The following is a 25,172-nucleotide window of genomic DNA, read 5'->3' on the forward strand; positions in this document are numbered from 1 at the left end:
AGCACCTTTGGTATCCAAATGATCAGGGTTTGAATTCTGGCTCTACCACTCGGGGTGACATGGGGTAACTTGTTCAACCTCTCTGTGCCTTCGTTTCTTTGTTCCCTGCAAACTATAAAATGTATATACTAATGCCTACCTTTCAAGAATATTGTTAGAATTAAATGGGAGAAGATGTACAAGTGCCTAGTACTGTGCAGGTTATATAGAAGAACTCTGGAGATAGTAGATTCAAAAAAAAAAAACAGACATTAAAAGACTTACAGGCAAGTGGAGGGGACTCATTGGTCACCACTAGGGAGAGCATCAGCCCAGTTTTAGGCTTTGAACTTCTGGGGAGGAAATATATTGGACAATTTCAGGATCAAAGGTAGGTGGGGGAAAAAATGGTAGAGCAAGGAAAACAACCATGGCAGAGAGGAGCCCAGAGTCATTATTACTAAATGGAAGTTCTCTCAGAAAAGAGATGGTATCTAATTTATTAATGTATACTTAGCCTCTAGCACCACACTATACCTAGTAGCTGTTTGTTGAGTAAATAGGTAAATGAATATTGATTAGGGTCTTGTGAGATTCTCAGACTTGACAAGTTATCTATGGACTTAGTTTTTTAAAATAATTTTAAGATAGAAATGTAACCAATTTTTAATGTGGAAAATCTACTTAATCAACAAATGTCACCAAGCATTCACTACGTGCAGGGGGCATAGAAAGGTGGAGGGGGGTAGGGGAAGCATCCATAAGCTTATCCCTCAAGAAACAACTGCTGTTAACACTGAGTATTTTTCTGTCGTGTTTTCTTTTCTTAGGAAATATATTCTGTGAATTCACTTTACTACATCAGACAACCATATGTGGTAATCAGCAAATACATTCAATATATCTGTGACCCTTTTTTTTTTATATGAAGATGACTGTTCTAATTTTCTACTCACTTGTCTCAACTTTGTAAGTTCCATTTCAGTGTATGAGCTTGAAATTTAAGGAAAAGAAGAGGAATGAGGGGGAAATACAAATAAGTTTAGTTCACTTTTTTTGATATTTATTTTTGAGAGAGACAGAGCACACGTGAGCACCAAGTGTGGGAGGGGCCCAGAGAGAGGGACAGAAGATCTGAAGCAGGCTCCGCACTTAGAGCAGTGAGCCTTATGTGGGGCTCAAACTCATGAGCCGTGAGATCATGAGCTGAGCTGAAGTCAGACACTCAACTGACTGGGTCACCCAGGCGCCTCTAATTCATATTTGTGAAGTCTTTGGAATCCACTTTCATAAAACCTCAATATCCTACAATTTAAGTAGTTATTAAAATTTCAGTTCAGGAAATTTCCTAGTCTTCCAACATTGCTTTCCCTTTACAGACATGAGACCCTGATCTCTGAGACCAAAGATCAGATTATTTCTCATCTGTTTTCATTCTGGTGAAATCTGAAGCATTTGAAAATCCATCCAACATCTACAATGACACTCAGGCTTTTTCCTGATCATCATGACTTGAGAGATGAAGGCCGAACACCAGAAGCAGTGGTCATAGCAATAGTCACTAGGATCATTCTGAATTTTAAGATTTTTATCTTTCTTTTTTCACTTATATTTCTAGCATAAAAATTTCCATGCCATTAAATTACTTACAAGCATGGTAATGTTTAATAGCTGCATAATATCCTAAGAAAATATAATTTCTTAACATTTTCTCTTTTTTGGACATTGAGGTTTCCAACTTTTAGTTGTTATAAACCACACTGCAGTGAAAAACTTTATCTTTTGGATTATTTCCTAAGCAAAACTCTCCCCCAAAAGGGCAATCATTAGTTTAAAAAGCATAAAAATGTTTTTAGTCCTCAATATGTGCTGTCAACTGATTTTCACCAATAGTGTGAGAGTACCTATTTCACTATACCCTCACCAGTCCTGGGTAGTCTTAAAATAGGGGGGAAATTGTGACTAAATTGATGGATGAAATGGTATCTAACTTTAACTTATAGGATCACTGAGGGGGTTCAATCCTTGCCCATTTTCCCCCCTTCATCTGTGAATTTGTTTCTCTTTTTAGATGTTAATGCTTTATTTATTTGTTCAGGCTGTATAAAAATATAAAATTATCATCTGTCATCTTTATGGTGGATATTTTTCCTGGTTTTTGAAATTTGCCTTCAACATCTATTCACCACACATTTATTTAAGCCTCCCCAAGGTGCCAGGCACTTGTCAAGTATCAATGATGGAACAGTCACAGCCCCTGCCCTTAATGATCTCAGGGCTTAATAGGGGGAGGCAGGCAGGTGAGCCATGAGTGCAATAAGGCTTTCACAGTTTCCATTAGAATTGTGAAAAGTCTCCAGTGGATGCACCAAAAGAGGTGAGCAGTCAATTCTACATGTGGGGGCCAGGAAAGGCTTCACAGAGAAGATGATTCTCAACTGAGTATTGATGCTCAATAAGTGAGTAGAGTAACAAAGGACAAGGTGGGAAAAGGCATTCCAGGCAGAGAGAACACGCACAAACAAGGCCAGAGAGCTGGTTGGTTAGGGGAACATCAGTAGTTGGGAAGGACTAGGAAGTAAAATGTCAAGCAGGTCCTAAGGAACAAGGGGTTGGAGAGACCTCAGAGCTCACAATTTAAAAAGTTATAAGTAACTTGAGATGTTCGGCAAAGTCCAATTAAGCTTTTCCTTACTCCTCTTTTACATAATGAATAAACTAACAGTCCTTTCTGCAGGTTTTATTCTTATTTTAAGGTTTTATTCTTACCTGTGTTTCCTTTGTTTCCATTTTGAACACTTTAATTTACTTGTTATATTTAACTGTTTAATCTGGAATTGACTTTGGTATATGATAGCAAGCCTCATCTGGATCTTTCTTTCAGTTTTAATGTTCAGCACATCTATATTGTTCATTAAGCTTCTTTCTATAACCTTATTTTGCCATTGAGTAGAAACAGGGAAAGCTGAATATCTAATAAGATGTATTCCCAGCCGGGGACAATAGGAAGGGAAACTAAAGAAATTTCACTGGGGTTTGCTCTTGTACTGAGCTGTGTTAAACATTATAGGTTCAACTCACAGCCACTCAGGATCCTGGCTCCCAGAGCACCACTGCTACTTTGTATTTATGGATGACACATTTCTAAGGAGCAAACGTGTTTCCACAGAGTAATTTATTCTCATGACAAGTGAAGGGGGGAGATGGAGGAAAAATATGTCACAGGCAGCTTGATTTATTTACTCCTCCCAGAAATTAGGTGGAGTCGGGTTTGTTTGTTTGTTTTGCACCCTGATGCTGGCTGAAAACCCAGTGGGCCTGGCATCTCTTCTCTGTACAGTATAGGCCAGATGCTGGGCTGGGAGCAGAGAGCTGTGATTTGTTAGAAAGGCAAGCACAGATTGGTTCTCCAGTCCCTCAGATCTCCCTGTTCCTTCACGGCATTCTGAGGACCTGTCCACCAATCACAGGGCTGCTTACTGGAAAAAGCAACTGCTGGAGAGCGCTGGGAGTCCCTAGCAACACTCCGAGGCTTTTGAATCTGAGGGCGAAAGGCTGTGTAGTCAGCCGATAGTGGAGAAGAGCAGCACCTATGCCTCAGGAAGAAAAGGCTGTCAGGATGGACACTCCACATACTGAAGAACCCTTCGATAAGAAAGACAAAAAACCAGAAAAGCAGGAAGAGGAGATGGAGTTTAAGGAACTGGGCGGTCTGAGGGAGGCCTTGGCGAATCTCCGGGGACTGTCCGAGGAGGAGAAGAGCGAGAAGGCGATGCTTTGCTCCCGCATCCAAGAGCAGTCCCAGCTCATCTGCATCCTGAAGCGGAGGTCAGATGAGGCCCTGGAGCGCTGCCAGATCCTGGAGCTGCTCAACACAGAGCTGGAGGAGAAGAGGATGCTGGAGGCTGAGAAGCTGAAGGCCGTGAGCGAGCATGCCCAGAAGCTGGAGGAACGCTTTATGACCCTGGCAGCCAACCACGAGTTGATGATCCGCTTCAAGGATGAACACAAGAGTCAGAACGTCAAGCTCAGGGAGGAGAATGAGAAACTGAGGCTGGAGAATGACAGCCTCTTCAGCCAGGCTCTGAAGGACCAGGAGGCCAAAGTGCGCCAGCTCACCGCCCGGAGCGAGGCCCTCTCCAAGGAGCTGGAGACCCTGAAACAGAGGTGTACTCGGGATGCCCGCCAGGCACAAGCCAGAGAGAAAGAGCTGCTGGAGCTGCAGAGCCGGCAGGCCTGTGCCCACGCCAAGGAGACAGAGCAGCTGCACAGCCAGCTGCAGAGCCTCCAGCAGCAGCACCAGCAGATCGCGGAGCAGATGGCCGCGGCGGAGCAAGCTCACGGCAGCCTGAAGCAGGAGCTGCAGGCCAGACTGCAGACGGTCACTCGCGAGAAAGATGAGCTGCTGCAGCTGTCCATGGAAAGGGGCAGGGCGCTTCAGAGCAAGCAAGCGGAGATCCGCCAGCTTGAGGAGAAGCTGGAGACAGCAGATGTGGCCAGAAGGCATGCACTACAGAGGTTTGAACAGGAGGCCGTGGCCGTGGACAGTAACTTGAGAGTACGAGAACTTCAGCGCAGGATCGATGGGATCCAGAAGGCCTATGATGAACTCAGGCTGCAGTCTGAAGCCTTCAAAAAGCACAGCCTGGGCCTTTTAAGCAAGGAGAGAGAACTCAACGCCAAACTCCGCCATCTCTTCCCATAGGAAGCTTCTGTTTCCTCTTTCCTCTAGTTTAGAATTGAAATATTTGTGCCTTAGCATTATGTGTATTATACTTTTAAGCACAATAGGAAGAAGAAAAGCTGCTTTACTATGATCTTGTGGTTATTACTATTGTAACGCTAACACTGATTTTCAGTCCTACCACCTAGAATACACAAGATTTACCTGACTTCTTTCTGTGCCTTTGAAATCCTCCAAAGTTTGCTATCATTATCTCTACCTTCCTCATAACCTATTCATTCTCAACCTCAGATATCTTCGTATATCCTAAGATTTTAAATTAGCTCCTATGGGCTTAAGGGAATCTGAAATGCAATGAAATGTACTATGGTGAAAGTAATTTAGTATAGTTCCCCCTTGGAGATAGGTAGGCTTGTAGTCTCCCATAGTTTAAGTTATAAACTGTAACAGTTAATAGCATGATAATAGCATAGAGAGCTGGCAGAAAAAAGTGTCATATTTTGCAACTGGCCAAACAGTTGCTTGCTTCATCTGCTTTACAGCAGTATCCTTTTGATTTTATTTTACTTGCACTAGTTTGGAAAACAAAGATTGAAATCAGTAAGTTCTTTACCAAAGCAGGCAAACTTTATTACAGTCATTCTATATGAGCAATAAGATTCAAATAAGTGAAATCAACCAGTTTGTATTTTTCCTGGAAGCTGAGATCACATTCCATTTTCTTGGGTTTTTCCCTTAATGAAAACAGGATATAGAGGTACAAGGTTGCAAATATCAGTAGTTTCCTTTAATATTACATAATGTGCTAACAGACAAAAGGCCCCAATTTAGGTAACATTCAGAGCAAACTGGGTACGATACATAAAGCAATGCAAAGTGATTGTTTTGTTTCTATTAGCATATTTCCTTGCAATTAACTTTTCCTTTAAAAAAAAACAAAACATCTAGGGGCACTTGGGTAGCTCAGTTGAGTGTCTTACTCGTGATTTCAGCTCAGGTCATGGTCTCCTGGTCTTGGGATCAAGCCCTGCATTGGGCTCCATGCTAGGTGTGAAGCCTGTTTAGGCTTCTCTCTCTCCCTCTCCCTCTCCCTCTCCCTCTCCCTCTCCCTCTCCCTTTCCCCCTCCCCAGCTCTCTCTCAAAAAAAAAAAAAAAACAACCAAACATCTAAACAAAATATATATATGTATACTTAACAGCATGTTTTAGGAATACCTAAATATGTAGATGCATACAAACATAATAGTTATTATATATATTTATAGAAAATTCTTAAAGAGGTAGTTATAAAAATATACTTAGTGCTTATATCCCTGTTTTTAGTTGATATAGAAACATTATTATGAATACCCCTCAAAATAGATTGTAATATGTCGACCTCAAAGGGCCGTGGACCTGGGAGGGGGTGGAGGAACTGAGAAAAAGAGAGGACAGTATAGCAAGGCACAGGAGACCCCAAGCCAACAGCCCAAGGCACTGAGGTTTATTGTAGATCTTCTTATATACGTTTTCAGGGAAAACAGATCAGCAATGATTAACAACAGACGCTTAGCAAAGCATGTCAACAATGTACATCTGATTCATCCATCATACGTACTGTGTACTTGCGAATGAGAGCAGACTTGCAGATATGTATGTTCCGATAAAAATCTTTACCATAGAAGCAAAGACAAAGAAGGGAGTGAATGCACTGTGCTATATACATCTGGCTTTCTTTAAGCAAAACATCCCTATCTGCATACTAAAGAACAGACCACATTTTCCAAGGGCAATTCACTCAAGTCCTTTCAGGTTATTTTTAACCTTATGATCTCCAGTTTTCTCAGAGATCTTGGACCCTGAATGAATATGGGCCTATGGTCATTATGGTGTTCTGTTTCCCACAGTAATATAGTATTTTTCTTACCTCACAGGGGCCAAGAGTCCCAAGAGTTACCTAACAATTTGGATTTATTAAAAAGTATTACTTGCTATCTTAAAAAAATTATTTTTTGAGAGAGAGCATGCGAGCAGGAGAGGGACAGAGAGAGAGGGAGAGAGAGAATCACAAGCAGGCTCCACACTGTCAGTTCAGAGCCTGATGCAGGGCTCAGATCTCACAAACCATGAGATCATGACCTGAGGCATGACCTGAGAATTAGATGCTTAACTAACTGAGCCATCCAGACGCCCCTTGGAATCTTTTTAATAAGCAATTTTCCAGTGTTACTTTACCTCAGGCAGTTTTTTAAACCTATTTTCTCATAGTCCTACTAAGATTGTGATATTAAATACAAATTCCAAGAAACCACACTGATGGCCTGAAAGGACTATTTACTTCTTACATATTACCAAGGATCAGAATATAGGAGCTAGTTTAATCATGTTTGTCACTGTTGAGCTCATACTATTTGTCATTGTGCTGAAGCCCTTTGGATGGCTGGCTTTATTTAATCCATAGGGCCTTTTGAGAAGGTAATTATGTTTATTTCTATTTCAAAACAGAAAAAACTGGGATTCAGTAATTTTTTCAAGGTGACTTGGTCCCTGTGAAAGCTGGGATTTTGATGACATACCCCATTGAACCCCATTGAACAATTTCTTGACTGTCCACTGAGTGCCAAATTCAGAGGTTAGGCACTTAGAATAAGCATGAAGAAATATCTTTTCTGCATTGGCAGAGCTCTCACACAGTCTAGTCTAGGCACATAAAGCAATTATATACACAAAACAAAGTAGTTATATATAGTGTGATGTATTTTCACAGGGGGTGTTATGAGATCACAGTGGGTAAAACACACACACACACACACACGCACACAGAGTAGCTAACTCTGCCTGGGGTTAAAGGTCAGGAAGGTAGAGAGGATTAATTGGCAGGGATAACCAACACAAGAGTTGACATGTAAGCTGGTTCTTAAATAACTAGTAGAATTTCATCTGTGGAGAAAAAGATTTGAGACAGCATGTAGAAAACCACAGAGGTTTTTAAAAAATGTGCAGGATATTTGGGGACATCATAAATAGTTGGGAAGAGGTTCAGAGAAGCATGTCTACGGATAAAACTGGAAGAGTAGGTTGTGGACAGAATACTGGGAGCCTAGAAAGCCAGGCAGACCCCTTATATTGGGGGGGGGGGAGAAAAGGGAGGAGGGGGCAAGCCTAGAAACATAGCCACAGAAGAGCCTTCCTCTTCCAGCCAGGTTTGGGTGGTTGTGGTTTGCAAGGGGCCTGGTGCGCATGTGCACCAGCACCCCTTCCTTTCTCCCACCAACACCCCCAATGTCTTTCAGTGAGTCCAAGGTTGGTCCACTTGGCTCAGCAGGCTCTGGGGTGGTGGTGTAGCTCACCCAAAGTTTTATGCCCAATGCTTGTGGAGAAGGCAGCTTCTGTGCAGAGGCAAGGTGGGTTTTGAAAACGAGGGAATCCTGGTGCTCCCATACTGAAGTGTGGTCTGTTGGAGGACTTAGCAGAGGGGACTCCTTTTGTGGTAGGGAAGCATGTGTCTGGAAGAGTGCAGGGGTGGGTAAGGTAGGGGGACAGGGGCGTGTGTCCCCTAAAACATGGGCACAAAAGAAGGGCCTCAGGTGCCAGGGTCTGAGGACATTACTTTTCAAAGTCATGCTAAGGCATTTGTATTAGGTTGTATGATATGAAATCGACACTTTGTGAGTCATCAATTATTAGATATTGACCGGTGACGTTGACTCTAATACCCTTTTGAAAGATACTAAAAGGATAGTGGGTAATGAGAAGAGAAAGTCAAAGATGGATGCCTTGGAAAACTGATGGAAGAGCCTGATGTGGAACCAAAGGTAAAAGAAATGTGGAAAAAATTAAAATTCCTTACAACTTACAGCCTATTGACAAGTACTTGGGACAGGCAGAGTGAGCTTCCTGGAGGAACTGAACTGCCTCAATCTTAATACTTGGCTAAGGGCAAAAGGCAACCTTATTTTTGACATTATAGCCTGACCTCCAGGATCCTGCATATTTTCTGTATAAAAATCCCTTTGGAAACTTCCTTTATCTCTACACCACCACCACAAACCCTTCCCCCAAGATATATGTTAGCAATCCTCCTCTGAACATATGGCTCATTGATACACATCTGAAGGGTCTCATGATTAAGATTTTACTAGTCAGTAGTAAATGACCTTATCCTAACAGCGGCTAGCCCCCTCAAGGTCCTGGAAACCTTGGCTTGCAAATTCCTTAGAGACTTACACTATCCTAATCCTCTCCCTACTTAAGAGTATATAGTCAGTCACTTCTCACAATCCCAGTGTAGCTCTTTCTGACCACAAGTCCTGTCCCTGTGCTTTACTAAACCACCTTTTTTGCACCGAAGATGTCTCAAGAATTGTTTCTTGACCATTCACTCCCGAACCCCAACATTTCACATCGATATGGAGCCCACAATACAGAATAGGAAAGAGGAATGTGAACTTATCATGTATCAAGTGGTTTTCATTTCAGCCACATACCAACTGATTCACTATTTTACAGATGAAAAAAGTGAGACTCAGGGAGGGTGACTTTCCCAAAGCCAAAGAGTTTTGCTGCGGGGGAGGGGGGGTGGTGCTGGAGCAGGAGAGAGGTTTGAACATAAGCCCCATCTGGCAGGGCCAGCTTCATGGCGTGTCACTTGTATGGACTTCCATACTTGGTTTAACACTCTGCTGTTCCTGCCTTGAGATGCTTGATCATTGTGTGACAAGGGGCTCCACATTCTCCTTTTGTGCTGGGCTCTTCAAATTATGTAGCTGGGCTTGTTTTCTCGCTCAAAACCCCATGTTTTCTCCCACTATACAAACTACCTTCTAACCAGCCACAGAAAAGCATTGTTTTTTCCCCTCTGTGCTCCACACCACTTTGCATTCCACTCTCTCAGTGCTTATCTTGTGTGTAATCTGTGACCCACAGCCAGATCCGGGGATGAGCAACCAGTTTAGTCATTGTGGTATGCTGATCTAGAAAATGATGCTTATCACTGGAACAAATTAAAAAAGTGAAGTGGCCACCTCCAAACTATGCCCATGAGGGGAAATTTTAAAAAAACAAAATAGCTCAACTCCTTTCCAAGGCAGACCTACATCTCTAGTAAACTTTTCTGCAACATCCACAAGCAGTAACCCTAAAATGAAAGCAGAATAGAAATTCTAAAACCAAATAATGTATGAGTGATGCCCCATCGATAGTGTGATCTTTTGTGTTAACTATATTGAAAGCCCCTCAGTGTGCCTTTAAGAACTTGTCTAGTTAAAAACCAAACCAAACAAACATAAAAGAGAGCTAGAAAAGGAGACAGATTACAGAAAAGGTGAACTGACTGGGCTGATATTTTCACAAATACAGACTCTACTTCAATTAGTGAACATTAATTCAGGATAATTTGTTTCCAGTAAAGTATTAATAGAAGCTCTGTTTCTTCCTGGGGAACCTGGGTGGCTTAGTCAAGCGTCCGACTTCAGCTCAGGTCATGATCTCACAGTCCATGAGTTCAAGCCCCGTGTCAGACTCTCGGCTGACAGCTTGGAGCCTGGGGCCTGCTTCGGATTCTGTGTCTCCCCCTGCCTCTGCCCCTCCCTTGCTCATGCTCTGTCTCCCTCTGTCTCTCAATAATAATAAACGTTAAAAAAAATTTTTTTTAAATCTGTTTCTTCCCAGCTCCACTATATTAAACAGTTATTTAAAGAACGGTGTTTGAAGGACTACCTGCCCAGGTGCTTGCTGTTCTATCCAGCCCTTGTTGACCCAGATACCTATGGATGGAGGGCGATGGGTGTTGGATAGGCCATCAACAATGCCTGCTGTACCACATCTACTTAGATTGACAGAGCCTTATCTGCAGGGAGTCTCTTTTTATCTTGGCCTCCTAAAAAAAAGTTGGAATTTAGGGGAAGTAGCCAAGAATAGGCTTTTCTAATCATTTGTCCATCTTCCTGAGGACAAGCTGGATGTTATTTTCCAAAGGCTAAAAACATCTAATTAAATTTAAAGGCCTAGGGCTGTACAGATGAATCTCCCTACCTGATGTTGTTCTCTCCAAACCTTCTGTTTATCTCACTTGAAAAAACTTTCAAATTTTTTCTGTCCAAATTTTCCCCTGGACAAATCTCCCTGGTCATTCGTTACTTATTCAACTGACCACAGCAGCCCCCTACCTCAATCAATCACACTCCTCAGTTCTACAAAGGGATTAGTGTTAGCTATTTGCCAGACTGTGCCTATTTAATGCTCTAATCCACTCTTATTTGTACTAGTCTAAAATAATCTTCCCTTTCATGTTTGAGATTGTTCATTACAGCAGTGTTTGTAAGAGCAAAAGATTGGAAACAGCCTACATACCATAAATAAGGCACTGGTTAGACTGTGGGCCCTTCATTTTTTGGAATACATTGCAAGTGTTAAAAAAAGGGGGGAGAGAAAAATTAAGCTCTTTATGTACTGATATGAAAATATCAGGTTACATGTAGGGAAAAAACAGGGTGCAGAATACTATCTGTAGTATACTCTCTTCTGTGGAAACAGGGAGGTGAAGAGGGGAGTAAAAATGCAAACGTATTTACTCCCATCTGCTTAAATAAATATTGGAAATCAGAAATACTAATAAAAAATGGTTATTAGTGGTATGGAGGGTTGTGGGGACCAGAATCATTAGGGATAGGACTGAGAAGGAAACTCCATGTACACTATTTTATATCATTGGAATTTTAAACCATCTGAGTGTATTACCTATTCAAAAAGGCAATAAAATTAAAACAAAGCATCTTGCACATAACTGTTTAACTTCTTAGTAAGCTCTATTTCTGTGTAGGTGACTCAAAAGCCTGCAGATTTTTCTTTCTCCAAGAATTAAGTAGACAAGACATGTTTTATATAGAGCCAAATATGGCCTGACAGATCTAGGTCAGGCCATTCGGCTGAAAGCTGCTGCTTTCACAAATGTTCAACAACATACGGCTAATGACAATTTCTTTTTCTATTCTGAATGCCTCCTAAAGCTTACTATTTCTCTCCTGAATTTAAAGATTTGAATGTATTAACTTTTCTCATGGATTTTCATATGTCTGTGTGAGATGTGAATTTTTTTTGAGAGAGCAAGCCTGAGAGCAAGTGGGGGAGGGGCAGAGAGCGAGGGAGAAAGAGAATCCCAAGCAGGCTCTCATCTGCCAGCTCGATCCCACGAACCGCGAGATCATGACCTAAGCCCAAATCAAGAGTTGGATGCTTAGCCGACTGCGCCATTCAGGAGCCCTGAGATATGAACTTTAGATTTTAGAAAGCCTATTTTCTCATATTAAATTTTTTAGGCTTTGGATGTTGGTGTTGGTTTTGCCCTAACAGACAAACAAAAGATGGTAGAGGTAGAGCAGGCCAAGCCGTTCTGACCTTTCCAGTTGAGTAAGTTATTCATCTAATGTACCCTATTAATTTAACAAATATTTGAGAGCCTTTTGTTGGCCAGGTACTGTGCTAAGTACAGAGACACAATGTGAGCAAGACAGGGACCTTATCCTCACGGAATTTGCCTCCTAGTGGGTGAGGAAAATGCTCTAGGATAGGATGACATTGGAGTGCACAGCAGAGCTTTGCAACATAATACCGAGGGGGTTAAGGACAGGTTTTCCTAGAAGTGGCATTTAAACTAAAGCCTGTTGAATGTGTAAGAATTGCCCAAGAGAAGAGAAGAGGAAAACATGAGAGTCCAGTAGCTTGGCAGCCTTCATAACACCTCATATTCCTGGTAAGAAACTGCCTTTCCCAGTATCCACACCATCCAGGGCTGCAGAATAAGCAGTCATAGTAGGTTCTAGTAAGAGACCCTGTGGCCAGATTAACCCCATTACTCACATCCGTGTTTACCTCCGTCACTGTCAGAGGTCTGAGCCTTGATAATCTGGCTCAGTCCTCCCCCCACAACCATCCCCACTCAAATCCTTCTACTAGGTCCTTTGGAAACCTAGATCTATGATCAGCAAAATACCAAGGTATTAGTGCAGTGAGTGAAGTACCAAGGTATTAGTGCAGTACGAGTGCACTGTCATCAGACTGCCTGGATTCAAGTGCAGTCACTTACTGGGGGACCTCAGATTAGGTCTTAACTGGATGCAGAAGAAACCAGAGAGCTAAAACTTCCAGTGTGTGAGAGATATGAAGAGAAGATGGCCTGAACTTCACATTGGTGTAATCATATAGAGAAAAGAATTATCCAAATCTAGAAAACTGCTTCTTAAATGAATATCCTTAATAGACAATATTCCAAGGAGAAATTGAACCACAACAAAATCTTAGTACATTTCATTTATTAGTTTTATGGCTGGTTGTAATATTGGTGTTATTCTAAAACTATTATATTTTAAAACTATTTTTAACTATATCACATATATATGACATATGTATATATGTTTTGTGTATGAGACAGAGAATGAGAGAGACACTAAAGGAAAGATAATTATGTTAGTGTGGGGACAAAGTTAGGGACAAGACTTTCAATGTATAAACTAAGATATTAAAAAGTAAAGTAAAGCAGTTAATGTTAAATTCAAATTGAAAATATCAGTCTAAATCTATGACAGTTTTTCTTTAAAAAACATACACATGTTCTTCGGGTGCCTGGATGCCTCAGTCAGTTAAGTGTCTGAATTTGGCTCAGGTCATGATCCTGTGGTTTGTGGGTTCGAGCCCCACATTTGGTTCTGTGCTGACAGCTCAGAACCTGGAGCCTGCTTTGGATTTTGTGTCTCCCTCTCTCTCTCCCCTTCCCCTGCTTGCACTCTCTCTCTCTCTCTCTCTCACAAAAAAAAAAAAAAAAAAAAAAGACAACATATGCCCTAGCTCTGTCAACTGAGAAGCCTAAATTCAATGACAATCTGGTAGTAACGAATATCCCTCAGGCCCAATCTGTGGCCTCCAAAAACTATTTTCCACTAAAATGCAGAAGGAATTGTTGGAGAAATGGCTAATTCCAGAACTAGAGTTGGAAATGTATACAATGAACTTGAGGCAGTTAGTTGTGTCAGAAAGCAAATAAAGTGTCGAAGACTAACACAGCTCTCTTTAAAAAGACAGGAGAGCCAGGCTGGAGAGGTTCCCAGTGGCTAAAGATGAGTAATTTGAGAACAAAAATAACTGCAATTGAGTGAAACACACTGAACATTTTAAAATCTATGAGTTCATTATGATACACCAAAAAAGGCAAACAATAACAATAATGAAAACAACAACAAAACTCAGTGGTCATTAACTGAAAAGTGGCTATTAAAAGGAATTAATTGGTCGTTTATCCTGCTTTTCCAATTTTCTGTATTTCAGGGTAAAAAAAATGGCCCATATGTGACAAACTAACAGAATTGAGAATTAAATTAAATTAAATTAAATTAATTGAGAACTAAAGGAATAAGAGAATTTTAAAAATCATTATTTTATAACTCCTAGTGAAATAATTTTTTCAAACACTGATCATCATTAGATGAAACTATTAGGAGAAAGGTTAATGGAGAATTTTACAATGGAACAGGAATGAGAATGTCACCATTTGAAAACATCCATCCATCTTAGCTTCACTAAAAACAGGAAAGCTAAACATTGTGTGCTTCCCATATGATGCATTATGAAGAGGAGCGTCTTCTAGGAAGTATTCTGGCCATAAATGTTGAACCTTAAATGAACTAAGCCCTGAAAACCAATTTCCCACTTGCAGGATGTATGGGTCTAATGGGAAAAGTAAAATGGCACGGCAAGAAAGCAGACAAATCTAGAATATTCACTTGCAGTCAGAAATGCTTTCTTGGGAGGAGGACAAAGGAACGGAAATACAGCGAGCACACTAGGAATTGCACGTAATCCCTGCACATACACAGTGCTTGTAAACAAATCCTACAGTGCCTAAACACTGCCAGTCCGGAGTCTTCAGTTTACACTCAGCCGTAAGATCCTTTCATGGTCTTACTACTCTTTACAGATTATACTTCGCTGGTAAATAGGCAAACTAGATTAAAATGAGCATTCTGGCCTCTGTAGCACTGTTATCCTTCTGCTGTATCCGCTCAGCAATACCCCAACCCTGACTCACCTGCATTCCCTGCCACCTCTGCTCCAATCCTCCTCTATAGAAAATCGAACAAACGTTATGTATTGGTGCTAAAGCACCACAAAGCCACGGTCTTTGTAGAGAATTTAAGAGACTGGTAATTGTCATCTACTTCAGTCCCTCTTTTAATGTGCTTTTTCCTGAATTACAAAAAGTGGAGAAACTGAAACAAACAAACAAAAAAATACAAAGCAAACTATATTTGCCAGATTTCTCTGCAGTATTTTTTGGAAGATGCAAATAAGGCAGGGGCCCTTTCCCTTCTTTGGCTATTGTTGCTGCCAAGCATATTCTCAGAAACACGGGCTTTTTCTGCAACAGCATTCCTATATGCATTCACTAGTTTTATGGGATATGGTAGCCAGCCCCCAAGATAGCACTAATGATTCTTGTCTCCTAGTATTCACTTTCTTGTGTAGTCCCCTTTCACAGTGAATAAGGTCTGACGGTGTGACCAGTAGAATACTACAGAAGTGATTGTGTGTAACTTCTGAGGCTAGGTCATAAAAGACATTGCTGCTGCTTCCTTGGTGTCTTGGATCATTCACTCTGGGGGAAGCCAGCTACCATGTAGCATAGACATTCACACAGCCTGTGGAGAGGCCCACATGGAAGGGGAACAGAGGCTTCCCCCAGCCATCTTGGAGGTGGATCTCTAGCTCCAGTCAAGCCTGCAGATGACTGCATTCTCAGCCAAAATCTGATTGAATTCGATGAGAATTCCAGAGCCAGACTACATGACCAAAGCACTTGAAATTTTCCGACCAACAGAAACTTTAAGAGATAAGAAATTTTTATTGTGGGTTTAAGCCATAACAATAAGCAAATATTTATTATTTATTGTTGTTTTTAGAGTTTGAAGAACTTGCTGGGCCCAATAGATAATACATGGGGTTGAGAGTTTGGGCAGTGGTAGTACTCTTGGAGCCAAATTCCAGTTTTTTATTTTAACACTTTCCCAATTAGGGCAGAGATCTCTTTTGGGCCTGTTGGGACACATTGTACTGAGAGGCATTCTTGATCACCCAGCCTAGTGCCCATTCCTCCAGTCCTTCCAATGACTTTATAAGCACACATTCTCTGTATTACAAACTTTTCTGCTTAAAATAGCCAGATTGCTTTCTGTTTCCTGAACTTTAGCTTAACCTAATCAAAATACCCATCTGAAATCAACAGTGAGACACCAGAGACATTCCTGTGAAAGTCAGAAATAAGACAAGGAAGTTGGCTTATCAACAGTATTATTTAACATCAAAGTGGAAGCACTATTTTATTATTAGTCAAGATAATGAAAAAAAAGTATTGCAAAAGAGAAGGCAAAATTATCATTATATACCATAAGATGATATAATTGTCTACTAGAAAAATTTGAATGAATAAGCTGAAAATAAAAACTATTAAGAAAGTCTAGTGGGATAGTCAGTAAAAAATTTAACAAAAAAGATCAAAAGCTTTCCCACATAGCAATTTAGAAAATATAAAAGAAGAAATAACCTAGTCCAGTGACAAAAAAAAATACATAAGATAACTTGAAAAAATTAATAAATTTAATGCAATTTCCATGAAAACTCCAGGTCTTTTTGAACTTGGAAAATTTTATAAAGTTATCTGGTAGAATAAATATTCAAATATAGATAGAAAATTCTGAGAAAGTAAGACCAGCAAAGAAGGACTTGCCCTATGAGTTATTAGAAAACATTGTAAAAAACAGTGATTTGAGGGCATCTGGGTCACTCAGTTGGTTAAGCATCTGACTTTTGATTTTGGCTCAGGTCATGATCTCATTGAACCCTGTGACGGGCTCTGTGCTAACAGTACACAGCCTGCTTGGGATTCTCTCTTTCCCCTTTCTCTGCCTCTCTCCCACTCATGCTCTCTATTTCAAAATAAATAAATAAGCATTTTAAAAAAATTGAGTGGTTTTTCTCTCAGAATGGTTATACTGACAAATGGAACTGAAGAAAAAGACCAGAGATAGACCCAACTATACATAAGAATTTAATATGTGGCAGGTATGCTGGGAAATCTGTGGAGCAAGTCTGCATTGTTCAATAAATTGTATTGTGGCAAATAACTTTTTGAAGAATTATATTCCTATATCATAATTTATACAAGAACAAATTCCATTTGTAACTAGATGAAATAAATAATCATATTGTGAAAAACTTTTAGTAAAATGTGAATTGAAGTAATTAAGAAGTATTATTTAGGCTAATAAAGCCTTATTAGCCTTAAAATCAAAGCCAGAAACCATGAAGAACACTTTGATAGACTATTTAAAAATTATAGCAAAACAAGCAATTTCACTTCTTCTCTCCCCAAATGTATGTTCAACTGAGGAACAAAATCGGGACATATATAGGAAATAAAGGTACATTATCCTTGTAATGCAAAGAATTCATATAAATCAAGAAAGAAAAAGACAAATACTTTTTCCCACTGCAAAGAAAAATGAGCTCAGAGGTGAACAGGTTGTTCACATTACATGTCAAGTGGTCATGTGAAAAACATTCAGCCCTCTAATAATCAAAGAAACACAAATTGACACAAAAGATGCCACTTTTTATTTTTGGATTGGCCATTTTAAAAAGAACAAGTCCACTGTCTTTGAGTGCATAGGACTAACTACTGTTGCACATCATTGGTGAGAGATACCTTTCTGTAGGTAATGAAGGTCTCTGTATAAAAATGGTATCTAAAAATTCTGCTTTCAAGAATTTATCCTAAGAACGCTCTAAGTGAACAAAGATATTTGTACAATATTATCATGTGGTTTATGATAGTGAAAAAGTCAATGCAACCTAAGTGTTATAGAAACTGGTTGAATAAGTTGGAAAGTTCATGTAATGGCATTCTAGACAGTCATCAGAAATAAGCATGTGGCCGGGGGGGGGGGGGGGGGGGTTGGTGGCACCTGGGTGGCTCAGTTGGTTGAGCATGTTCAGCTCAGGTCATGATCTCACAGTTCATGAGTTCGAGCCCCACATGGGGCTCTGTGCTGACAGCTCAGAGCCTGGAGTCTGCTTCTGATTCTGTGTCTCCCTCTCTCTCTGTCCCTCCCCACTCTCGATCTGCCCCTCTCTCTCAAAAATAAACATTAAAAAAATTTTAAAAAAGCGTGTGAGTCTGTACTAGTTGTCTGAAAGATATCCACAATATATTCATGCCAGAACAGTTGAGTTCAAAGAAATAAAATCAAAACAAGTGTCTGTACATAGAAAAACTATGATATACCCAAATTTTAGTAACAGTTATTTTGGAGTAGTTAGGTTGGACAGGTTGTAATATCTTGTTACTCATTTATACATTTCTACACCATCTGAATCTTTTGCAATAATCATTATAACCAGAAAAAGAAAACCCACAAAACATCTGTAAAGAAAGAGTGAGAAGAATGAATAGAAGAAAAGGGAGTGATAATGAAGGGGAGAAGACCCATTTTCTAGGAGGTTTACCCTTGCTTTGTTGCTTTTTTGTCTTCTGAGGCTACATTGTAAAAAATTCTCCTTCAGTTTTCTACTTTTAATCCGATTGGAGAGCCTCTTAAAATACAAGTATTTAAACCAAAATCTTGCAATTTAGGGAAAAATATAAGAAATCAATCCATGATCTTGAGAATCTAGGAGATTTGCCTAAGGAGAAAATTCAGTTGAATGGGATTACCAGCCACACAAGCGCCTGTAACCCAAGAGGGGCCAGAGCATATAGCAAGCACCTTGCACTGTTTGCTGCTCTGCTGCAGCAAAACCTTTCCCAACGGGAAAGTTAGGAAAGACGTGCATGTTCTTTCTTTCTTTATTCTTCTAGATACCATAGCTCATATTTATTTTTGTTCTTTGCAGAATTGCACAGTTGAATTTTGTGTTATACCTTCAGCTGGAACTGGAGACCTTCTTTATCTATGAAACTGGAGACCTTTTTTATTAACCCATTTAATAAATATGATTGAAACCTAAGCTGTGGCAGGTACTGTTCTAGATATTTGGGATTTATTAGTGTCCATCGTTCCTGGAACTTGCTTTCTATCCCTGTAAGAAACAACCATATAAAAGTAGCTATTTGTTGAAGCTATGTGCTACTTATTCAGTACCCCAAAGAGAAGTTTCTTAAGACCTAAAATCTGAAAAGTGGATAAAGGAATTCATATAAAGTTAACTCGTGGGCAAAGAAGGAAAATTTTTCCCTTTTGATTTGCCAGGGAAGTTTAGTCTATTGTTAACTCAACTTGAGTAACTGTAAGATTTTATGTCTATCCTATTCCAATCAAACTTTCCCCCCTTTTGGAACTCCTTATCTTCCCATTTCCTCTATATCTTCATTGGCCTTGCTTTTAAAATTTTTGAATTTTTTTGTTTCACTGTATTCTAATGTACTTGTAGAGTGCTTCAAATCTCAAATACCTTGTGGGGTTAGAGAACAAGATACACCATGAGGAAACAGACATATCCAGAATGTGGTGTGTTTTTTAAGACACATAACCTTCTCTCTTCAAAAAGCCAATAGTAAGAAAAGCTAAAAAATGGGAGGGATTATTATTCGAGTTTGAGAAATGGGAAAAAAACTTCTCAAAAACATAGCCAAATGTAACAAGTGACCCTTGTTTGGATCCTGTCTCAAAAGAAAGTATCCACTATAAAAGATTATCTTCAGGAAAGATGAGGAAATTTGAAGATGTCATGGAAAACAGATAATTTTAATAAATTATTGTTAATCTTCTCAAGGCTTAATAAGAGTATTATGATTATGAAAGAGAACGTTCTTATGCTTAGAGATACATACTTAAGTATGTTGGGGTGATATGTGTTCTCTGCAACTTTGGAATGATTCACCAAAATTTATGTTTTACAAACATTTATAAACAGATAAAGCACATTTGGCAAATGATAATTGTTGAATTGTTGAGTCTGGATATTGGGTAGTATTGCTGAATTAGAGTGGATACTGTATTATTCTTTCATATATTCTGTGAAATATTTGGAAACTTTAAAAATTGATATATATCTATTTATTATGCAAAGATAAAATATATAAAACTGATGATAAAAAATATTCAACTATTTTAGTGAAACAATTTCTTATGCAGTAAAGCTTCTAAAGAAAGAGACTGACGCCTTAATTTTCTATGGGGATTAAATCGAGAGACCCTATTATTATGGTCCAATCATCACTAGAGCCACTAGAGGTGTTTGGTAGAATTTTGATTTCCAGTGTTACACAAACCTACAGACCAGTCTATGAGTAATTTACATATTCATTAGCTCCCTGAGTAGTATTTTCATTCACCTGATTTTGGGAATCATTATCTTAGATCTCATATTTTGCATCTACACTTCCTAACGTATTCTTCTTAAATGGCTATTTTCTTAGGCAAGCCATTAGAAATTGTAACAGATAATATTGTGGTTAAATTAAAAAAAATATGCTTCAGATATCATTTGTAAAATGAATCAATGAACCTTATGTTAAAACTATTTTAGGGAATTATATACTCTACCTGATAGAGATGTATCTTTCTTGTTATCTTGAGGGAGGGAGACCACAGCATTGTCACAAAAGTGAATGTGTATGTAGCCTTGAAAGGGAAAAAAGCTTTAAAATTCCTAAAGAACTTGGACAGAAATTTAGTTGAAACCCTAGAGTTATAAGGAGAAGAGTTAGCCTCGATAATGTAGTCCATTTCAATATCTATTTTTAAATTAGAATTTCTTTTATGATTTAAAGAAAAGTTGATGTCAAAGAATATGTGATCCTAAAATATTGACCAGAATAAACAAAATAAAAAAAAAACAAAAAAACACACCAAAACTGTGGTTATCACAACTATACATCTAAGTACGTTCATAAAATTGTGAACACAATGAACAGAGAAAAGAATACAACAAGGGTGTTCAACTTGGCTACAGGGATTTTAAGAGTACTCTTTTTACACTGATAGCTGAAAAACAGCAACAAAATTGGGCTCATTCAGGAAAAACCAGAAAAGTATTGTCTTTGAAAACTGGTAACAACAGTCCTTTTTAGGAAAAACATCTGTCAGTTTCATGAACAACTCCCAGATAAAAAAAGAGGAAAAAAGTCACACACACGAATCATTCTATTAACACAACCAGCAATACAACCATTGCTCAAACCATGAGGTAGCGACAGTACAAAAAGACTGGCGCGCATATGCACACCCACACATGCTCACAATACGCCAACTACAGAATACACACAGAAAATGCGTTTACAATCTTACTACAGACAAGGAAAAGACCTTTTTTTGTTGTTTAGAAAAGGCATAGAAATGGCCTAGACGTTTTAATAAAATTATAATTAAAACTTGGAAATTAAATTATATATGAATGACTTATTTACTTTTTTCCCCTAGCACTCTGTGTTTGAATGAAATGATCTTGTATTACAACAGAAGGGGAAAGGATTCAAGCGGTGTTTTATCACCAGTCTTAAAATTCCATGGACATGCAGGGTAACTTTAAGATTTTTCGTAAATTTGGTATTTAAAAGATCATTTCTGAGAGAGTCGTTTCACTGGAAGTGGAAGCTAGAATATGCAGGGTTGAGAAGTGAGGGCGGAGAGAGTAGACCACTTCTTGATAAATTCGGGGTTTGTTATTTTTGCCGCTGTTACTATGACATCACTGGAAAGCTGAAATTACTCCCACTCCGGACCTTACTGAACTCTCGCGATACTAGAGCTCAGTGGCGCGCGAAACGCCGTGGGAGGGGCTGGGGTAAGATCAACCGACTTCCGGCCAGGCCGTTGTCTGGGTGGCGCGGTCGAGTCATCGTTGGGCCTCGCCGCTTCGATCTCCTATCCCTTCCCCCCCACCCCCCGCCCCAGCGCGGGGGGTCGACCAGTCAAGTGGCGCGGGAGGCGTCTCGGATCTTCCCCTTCATTTCGCTGTGGCCAGCTCCCTAGCTCCCCGCGCTGGGGGTCTGGGGTCCTTGGGGGCCCGCGAGGCCCGGTCTGAGGGGCCGGGGCCTACGTGGGCCCGCCGCTGGGCCCCATGAGGCATAGCCTGACCAAACTGCTGGCGGCCTCAGGCAGCGACTCCCCAACCCGCAGCGAGAGTCCGGCGCCGGCCGCGACCTGCTTGCTGCCCCCGGACCTGACCCGGGCGGCGGCGGCATCAGCGGCGGAGGAAGAGGCGGCGGCGGCCGGATCTCCCGGCCGCAAGCAGCCGCGCGGCGACGAGGGCGAGTTGGAGGCCGGGAGGGGGGGCCGCGGCGGCGTGGCCGTGCGCGCGCCCTCGCCCGAGGAGATGGAGGAGGAGGCGATCGCCAGCGTCCCCGGGGAGGAGACGGAGGACATGGACTTTCTGTCCGGGCTGGAACTGGCAGATCTTTTGGACCCCCGGCAACCGGACTGGCACCTGGAGCCCGGACTCAGCTCGCCCGGGCCTCTCTCGTCGTCCGGCGGAGGCTCGGATAGCGGCGGCCTGTGGAGAGGGGACGACGACGACGAGGCCGCGGCTGCCGAGATGCAGCGCTTTTCTGACCTGCTGCAGAGGCTCTTAAACGGCATCGGAGGCTGCAGCAGCGGCAGTGACAGTGGCAGCGGCGAAAAGAGGCGGAGAAAGTCCCCAGGAGGAGGCGCGGGCAGCAGCGGCAACGACAACAACCAGGCGGCGACAAAGAGTCCCCGGAAGGCGGCGGCGGCTGCTGCCCGTCTCAATCGGCTGAAGAAGAAGGAGTACGTGATGGGGCTGGAAAGTCGAGTCCGGGGTCTGGCAGCCGAGAACCAGGAGCTGCGGGCCGAGAATCGGGAGCTGGGCAAGCGCGTGCAGGCACTGCAGGAGGAGAGTCGATACCTACGGGCCGTCTTAGCCAACGAGACCGGACTGGCTCGCTTGCTGAGCCGGCTGAGCGGCGTGGGACTGCGGCTGACCACCTCGCTCTTCAGAGACTCGCCCGCCGGTGACCATGACTACGCTCTGCCCGTGGGAAAGCAGCAGCAGGACCTACTGGAAGAGGACGACTCGGCGGGAGGAGTGTGTCTTCATGTGGACAAGGATAAGGTGTCGGTGGAGTTCTGCTCGGCGTGCGCCCGGAAGGCGTCGTCTTCTCTTAAAATGTAGGGTCAAGTAATCTGCTCTTTATCCGCGTTTACCCCTTTCAACTCCCTTACACCATGTAAAACACCTTAGTGGGACATCTTCACTGGACACATTTCAGAGGAGGAAAACAGTAATATTGAATCTTTAAGTGTTTAGCTAAAAGCATGAATGTGACACTGTAACCAACTCCTAATGATAACATGTGACTATTAAATCTCTCTGACAGTTTCTTTTTTAGGTGATTTCCTTCCTGCCAGGCTCCGTTGTAGGGGTTACAGAACAGTCGTTCCCGCCTCACAACCTGGTAAGGATCCATCTCTTCACGTAACGCTCATGCTCTGCTGCTTAGTCTACTTTAATGGGCAACATCTCAATGTGTGTGTGTGGAGGTTTTTTTTTTTTTTTCTTTTTTCTTTTTTCTTTTTTGGAAGGTGGGAGGGGAAATCTAATTTGGGCCCTGTCCACCCTGGAAACAGACTTGTGCTGGTCAATAATGTATTTAAGATGCTTCTTCTGGTTGAAATAGCTGTTAATGTGTCCCCTTGTTCAGACTTGCGTGTACCTAGCTCTTCTGTCCCCAGTGTGGACATGGCCTTGGATGACATCGGTTCCAACTGTACACTGAAAGCTGCTAATAGAGATACAGTTTGGAGACAGTGAAACAGGTGAAGTTGAATGGAAGTTCCGAGTTGTACAAGGTGCAAATTGGAATTCCAATGTTAGAGCAACTTTTTAGAGGCTGACAATAAGTATTTGGGGCTTGCACAAATGTGATAGTTATTATGCTGGAGATGACAGAAATGTCTTAAATATTTGGGAATGCCATTTAGTTTTCAGAAGGAGATGTAGAAATACAAAGTATTCAGAGTAAAAGATTTTAATATCTCACCATTAGAGAGGTTGGAAATTAACATGCATATCTGTGTTATTGAAGGAGGAGTAATAATGGTTAATGAAATGTTTCTTTGAGGACCAGCACAGTGATTACCTTATCACTGAGTATAAATAAATTGTTAAACACTTTTACTTTTGTTGTATTAAAATTTTAGGTTAAATTTATGTATGATTAGATATTGAAGGTTGTGAAATGTGAATGAAAACGTGTAAAGTGAGGCTTCACAAAGAATCTTACTCTCCTTATTTCAAAGGTTTTTGTCCTATTTAAAAATAATTTTTAAAGTTGAGTGGTTCTGGCTACTCAAGAACACGATTGACACTTTTTCCAAAGATGGGACATATTCTTCCCTTGAAGTACTGTATTATCCATTGTCTGATTGTATAGATTCAGTTACTGTGTCCTTCAGTGTAAGAGGCATTAAGAAATTCTTTGTGAAACATCACTGTTTGATAAAGTATATACATATTTAGCATCCTTGTTTTTCTTTGTGCTAAAGTGGATACAGCTGTTGGGGCAGAAGAGACGGGACCAGCTGCTGGCCACATTTCCTGCTTTATTTTAAAAGGTAGTATAAGAAATGAGGAAAAAGAGGTAATATCAGGGCTTCTGCTGTCTTTTATTTTAAAATGTTCATAATTAAAAAGTATTTTCCAGCAGTCCAAAGATGTAAGTTATCTTACACATAAAATGTTTTGTTGTTATTTGGTTATAAAAATGGAATCCTTGTTCTTGCACAACTGTAAATGTTTTGTTGCTAGATAACACAATTTGAGACCTAACTTGGTCTCTGGTTTCCAGTGCATTACAGCATATTTTGTAAAATCATCTACTGCACTTGAGCATGAATGGGTAATAGCCAAACTCACAACCTGGAGTGATGAACCTGCTTATACCTAAGTGCAGGAGCAAGCCCCTCACAATGCAGCTGCATGGATTTTTAGTGCCTACTGAATTTTATATATATATATATATATATATATATATATACACACACACCAAAAGTAGTTGGAAAAATTATTTGAAATGACTAATTTGTGCTATCTCTATGGAATATGTTAAATGTAGCTTTTTGAAACAGAAGCCTTGAATTGAAATTTAATTAATACTTGAACATTTTGTATATATTTCTTTGTATATAATTTTGTGCAGTACCAATGACAAAAATATGGTGTCATAATAAAACCAGGTTTGTTGATCTTTCAGTTATGGGCTCAAAGAATTTATTCATCTCTAACATGACATTGGAAAATAATGGATGAAAATAGGAAAAATGATTATTGTTAATGCTGACTTTGGGTCTTAAAAGGTTCTGGAAGCAGTAAGTGTGTTTTTCTAAAATACCATTCCCTTGGAATATTTTCTTCCTAATGTCATTGCTTGTCCTGCATTATTTGAAGTTTGGGGCTGGGGAGAAATAGTAGTCAGAGCTTTCTGAATTGGAATGCTTTGAAAATTCTAAGTGTAGATTTTTAGAAT

The 25,172-nt window shown here is 40.6% G+C and overlaps 2 protein-coding genes across 3 annotated transcripts; both read left to right on the plus strand.

Annotated features, from left to right (window-relative positions):
- Positions 1-2,235: 2,235 nt before the first annotated feature.
- On the plus strand, positions 2,236-4,871 carry CCDC89 (coiled-coil domain containing 89). The gene has a single exon (XM_058687619.1). The coding sequence runs from the start codon at positions 3,572-3,574 to the stop codon at positions 4,682-4,684; it is 1,113 nt and encodes a 370-aa protein (XP_058543602.1). The 5' UTR covers positions 2,236-3,571; the 3' UTR covers positions 4,685-4,871.
- A 16,601-nt stretch (positions 4,872-21,472) lies between these two features.
- On the plus strand, positions 21,473-24,898 carry CREBZF (CREB/ATF bZIP transcription factor). 2 transcript variants are annotated; one of them, XM_058690325.1, is made up of 3 exons: positions 21,473-22,815; positions 23,025-23,102; positions 24,193-24,898. In XM_058690325.1, exons 1-2 carry the CDS (start codon positions 21,749-21,751, stop codon positions 23,038-23,040), a joined length of 1,083 nt encoding a protein of 360 aa, XP_058546308.1. In that variant the 5' UTR covers positions 21,473-21,748; the 3' UTR covers positions 23,041-23,102; positions 24,193-24,898. The 2 variants fall into 2 exon arrangements, with proteins under 2 accessions (XP_058546308.1, XP_058546309.1); XM_058690326.1 differs by having other exon boundaries at positions 21,473-23,102; positions 23,349-24,898.
- Positions 24,899-25,172: the final 274 nt, after the last annotated feature.

Source organism: Neofelis nebulosa, chromosome 10, assembly GCF_028018385.1.
Source record: "Neofelis nebulosa isolate mNeoNeb1 chromosome 10, mNeoNeb1.pri, whole genome shotgun sequence".
NCBI classification, from domain to species: Eukaryota; Metazoa; Chordata; class Mammalia; order Carnivora; family Felidae; genus Neofelis; species Neofelis nebulosa.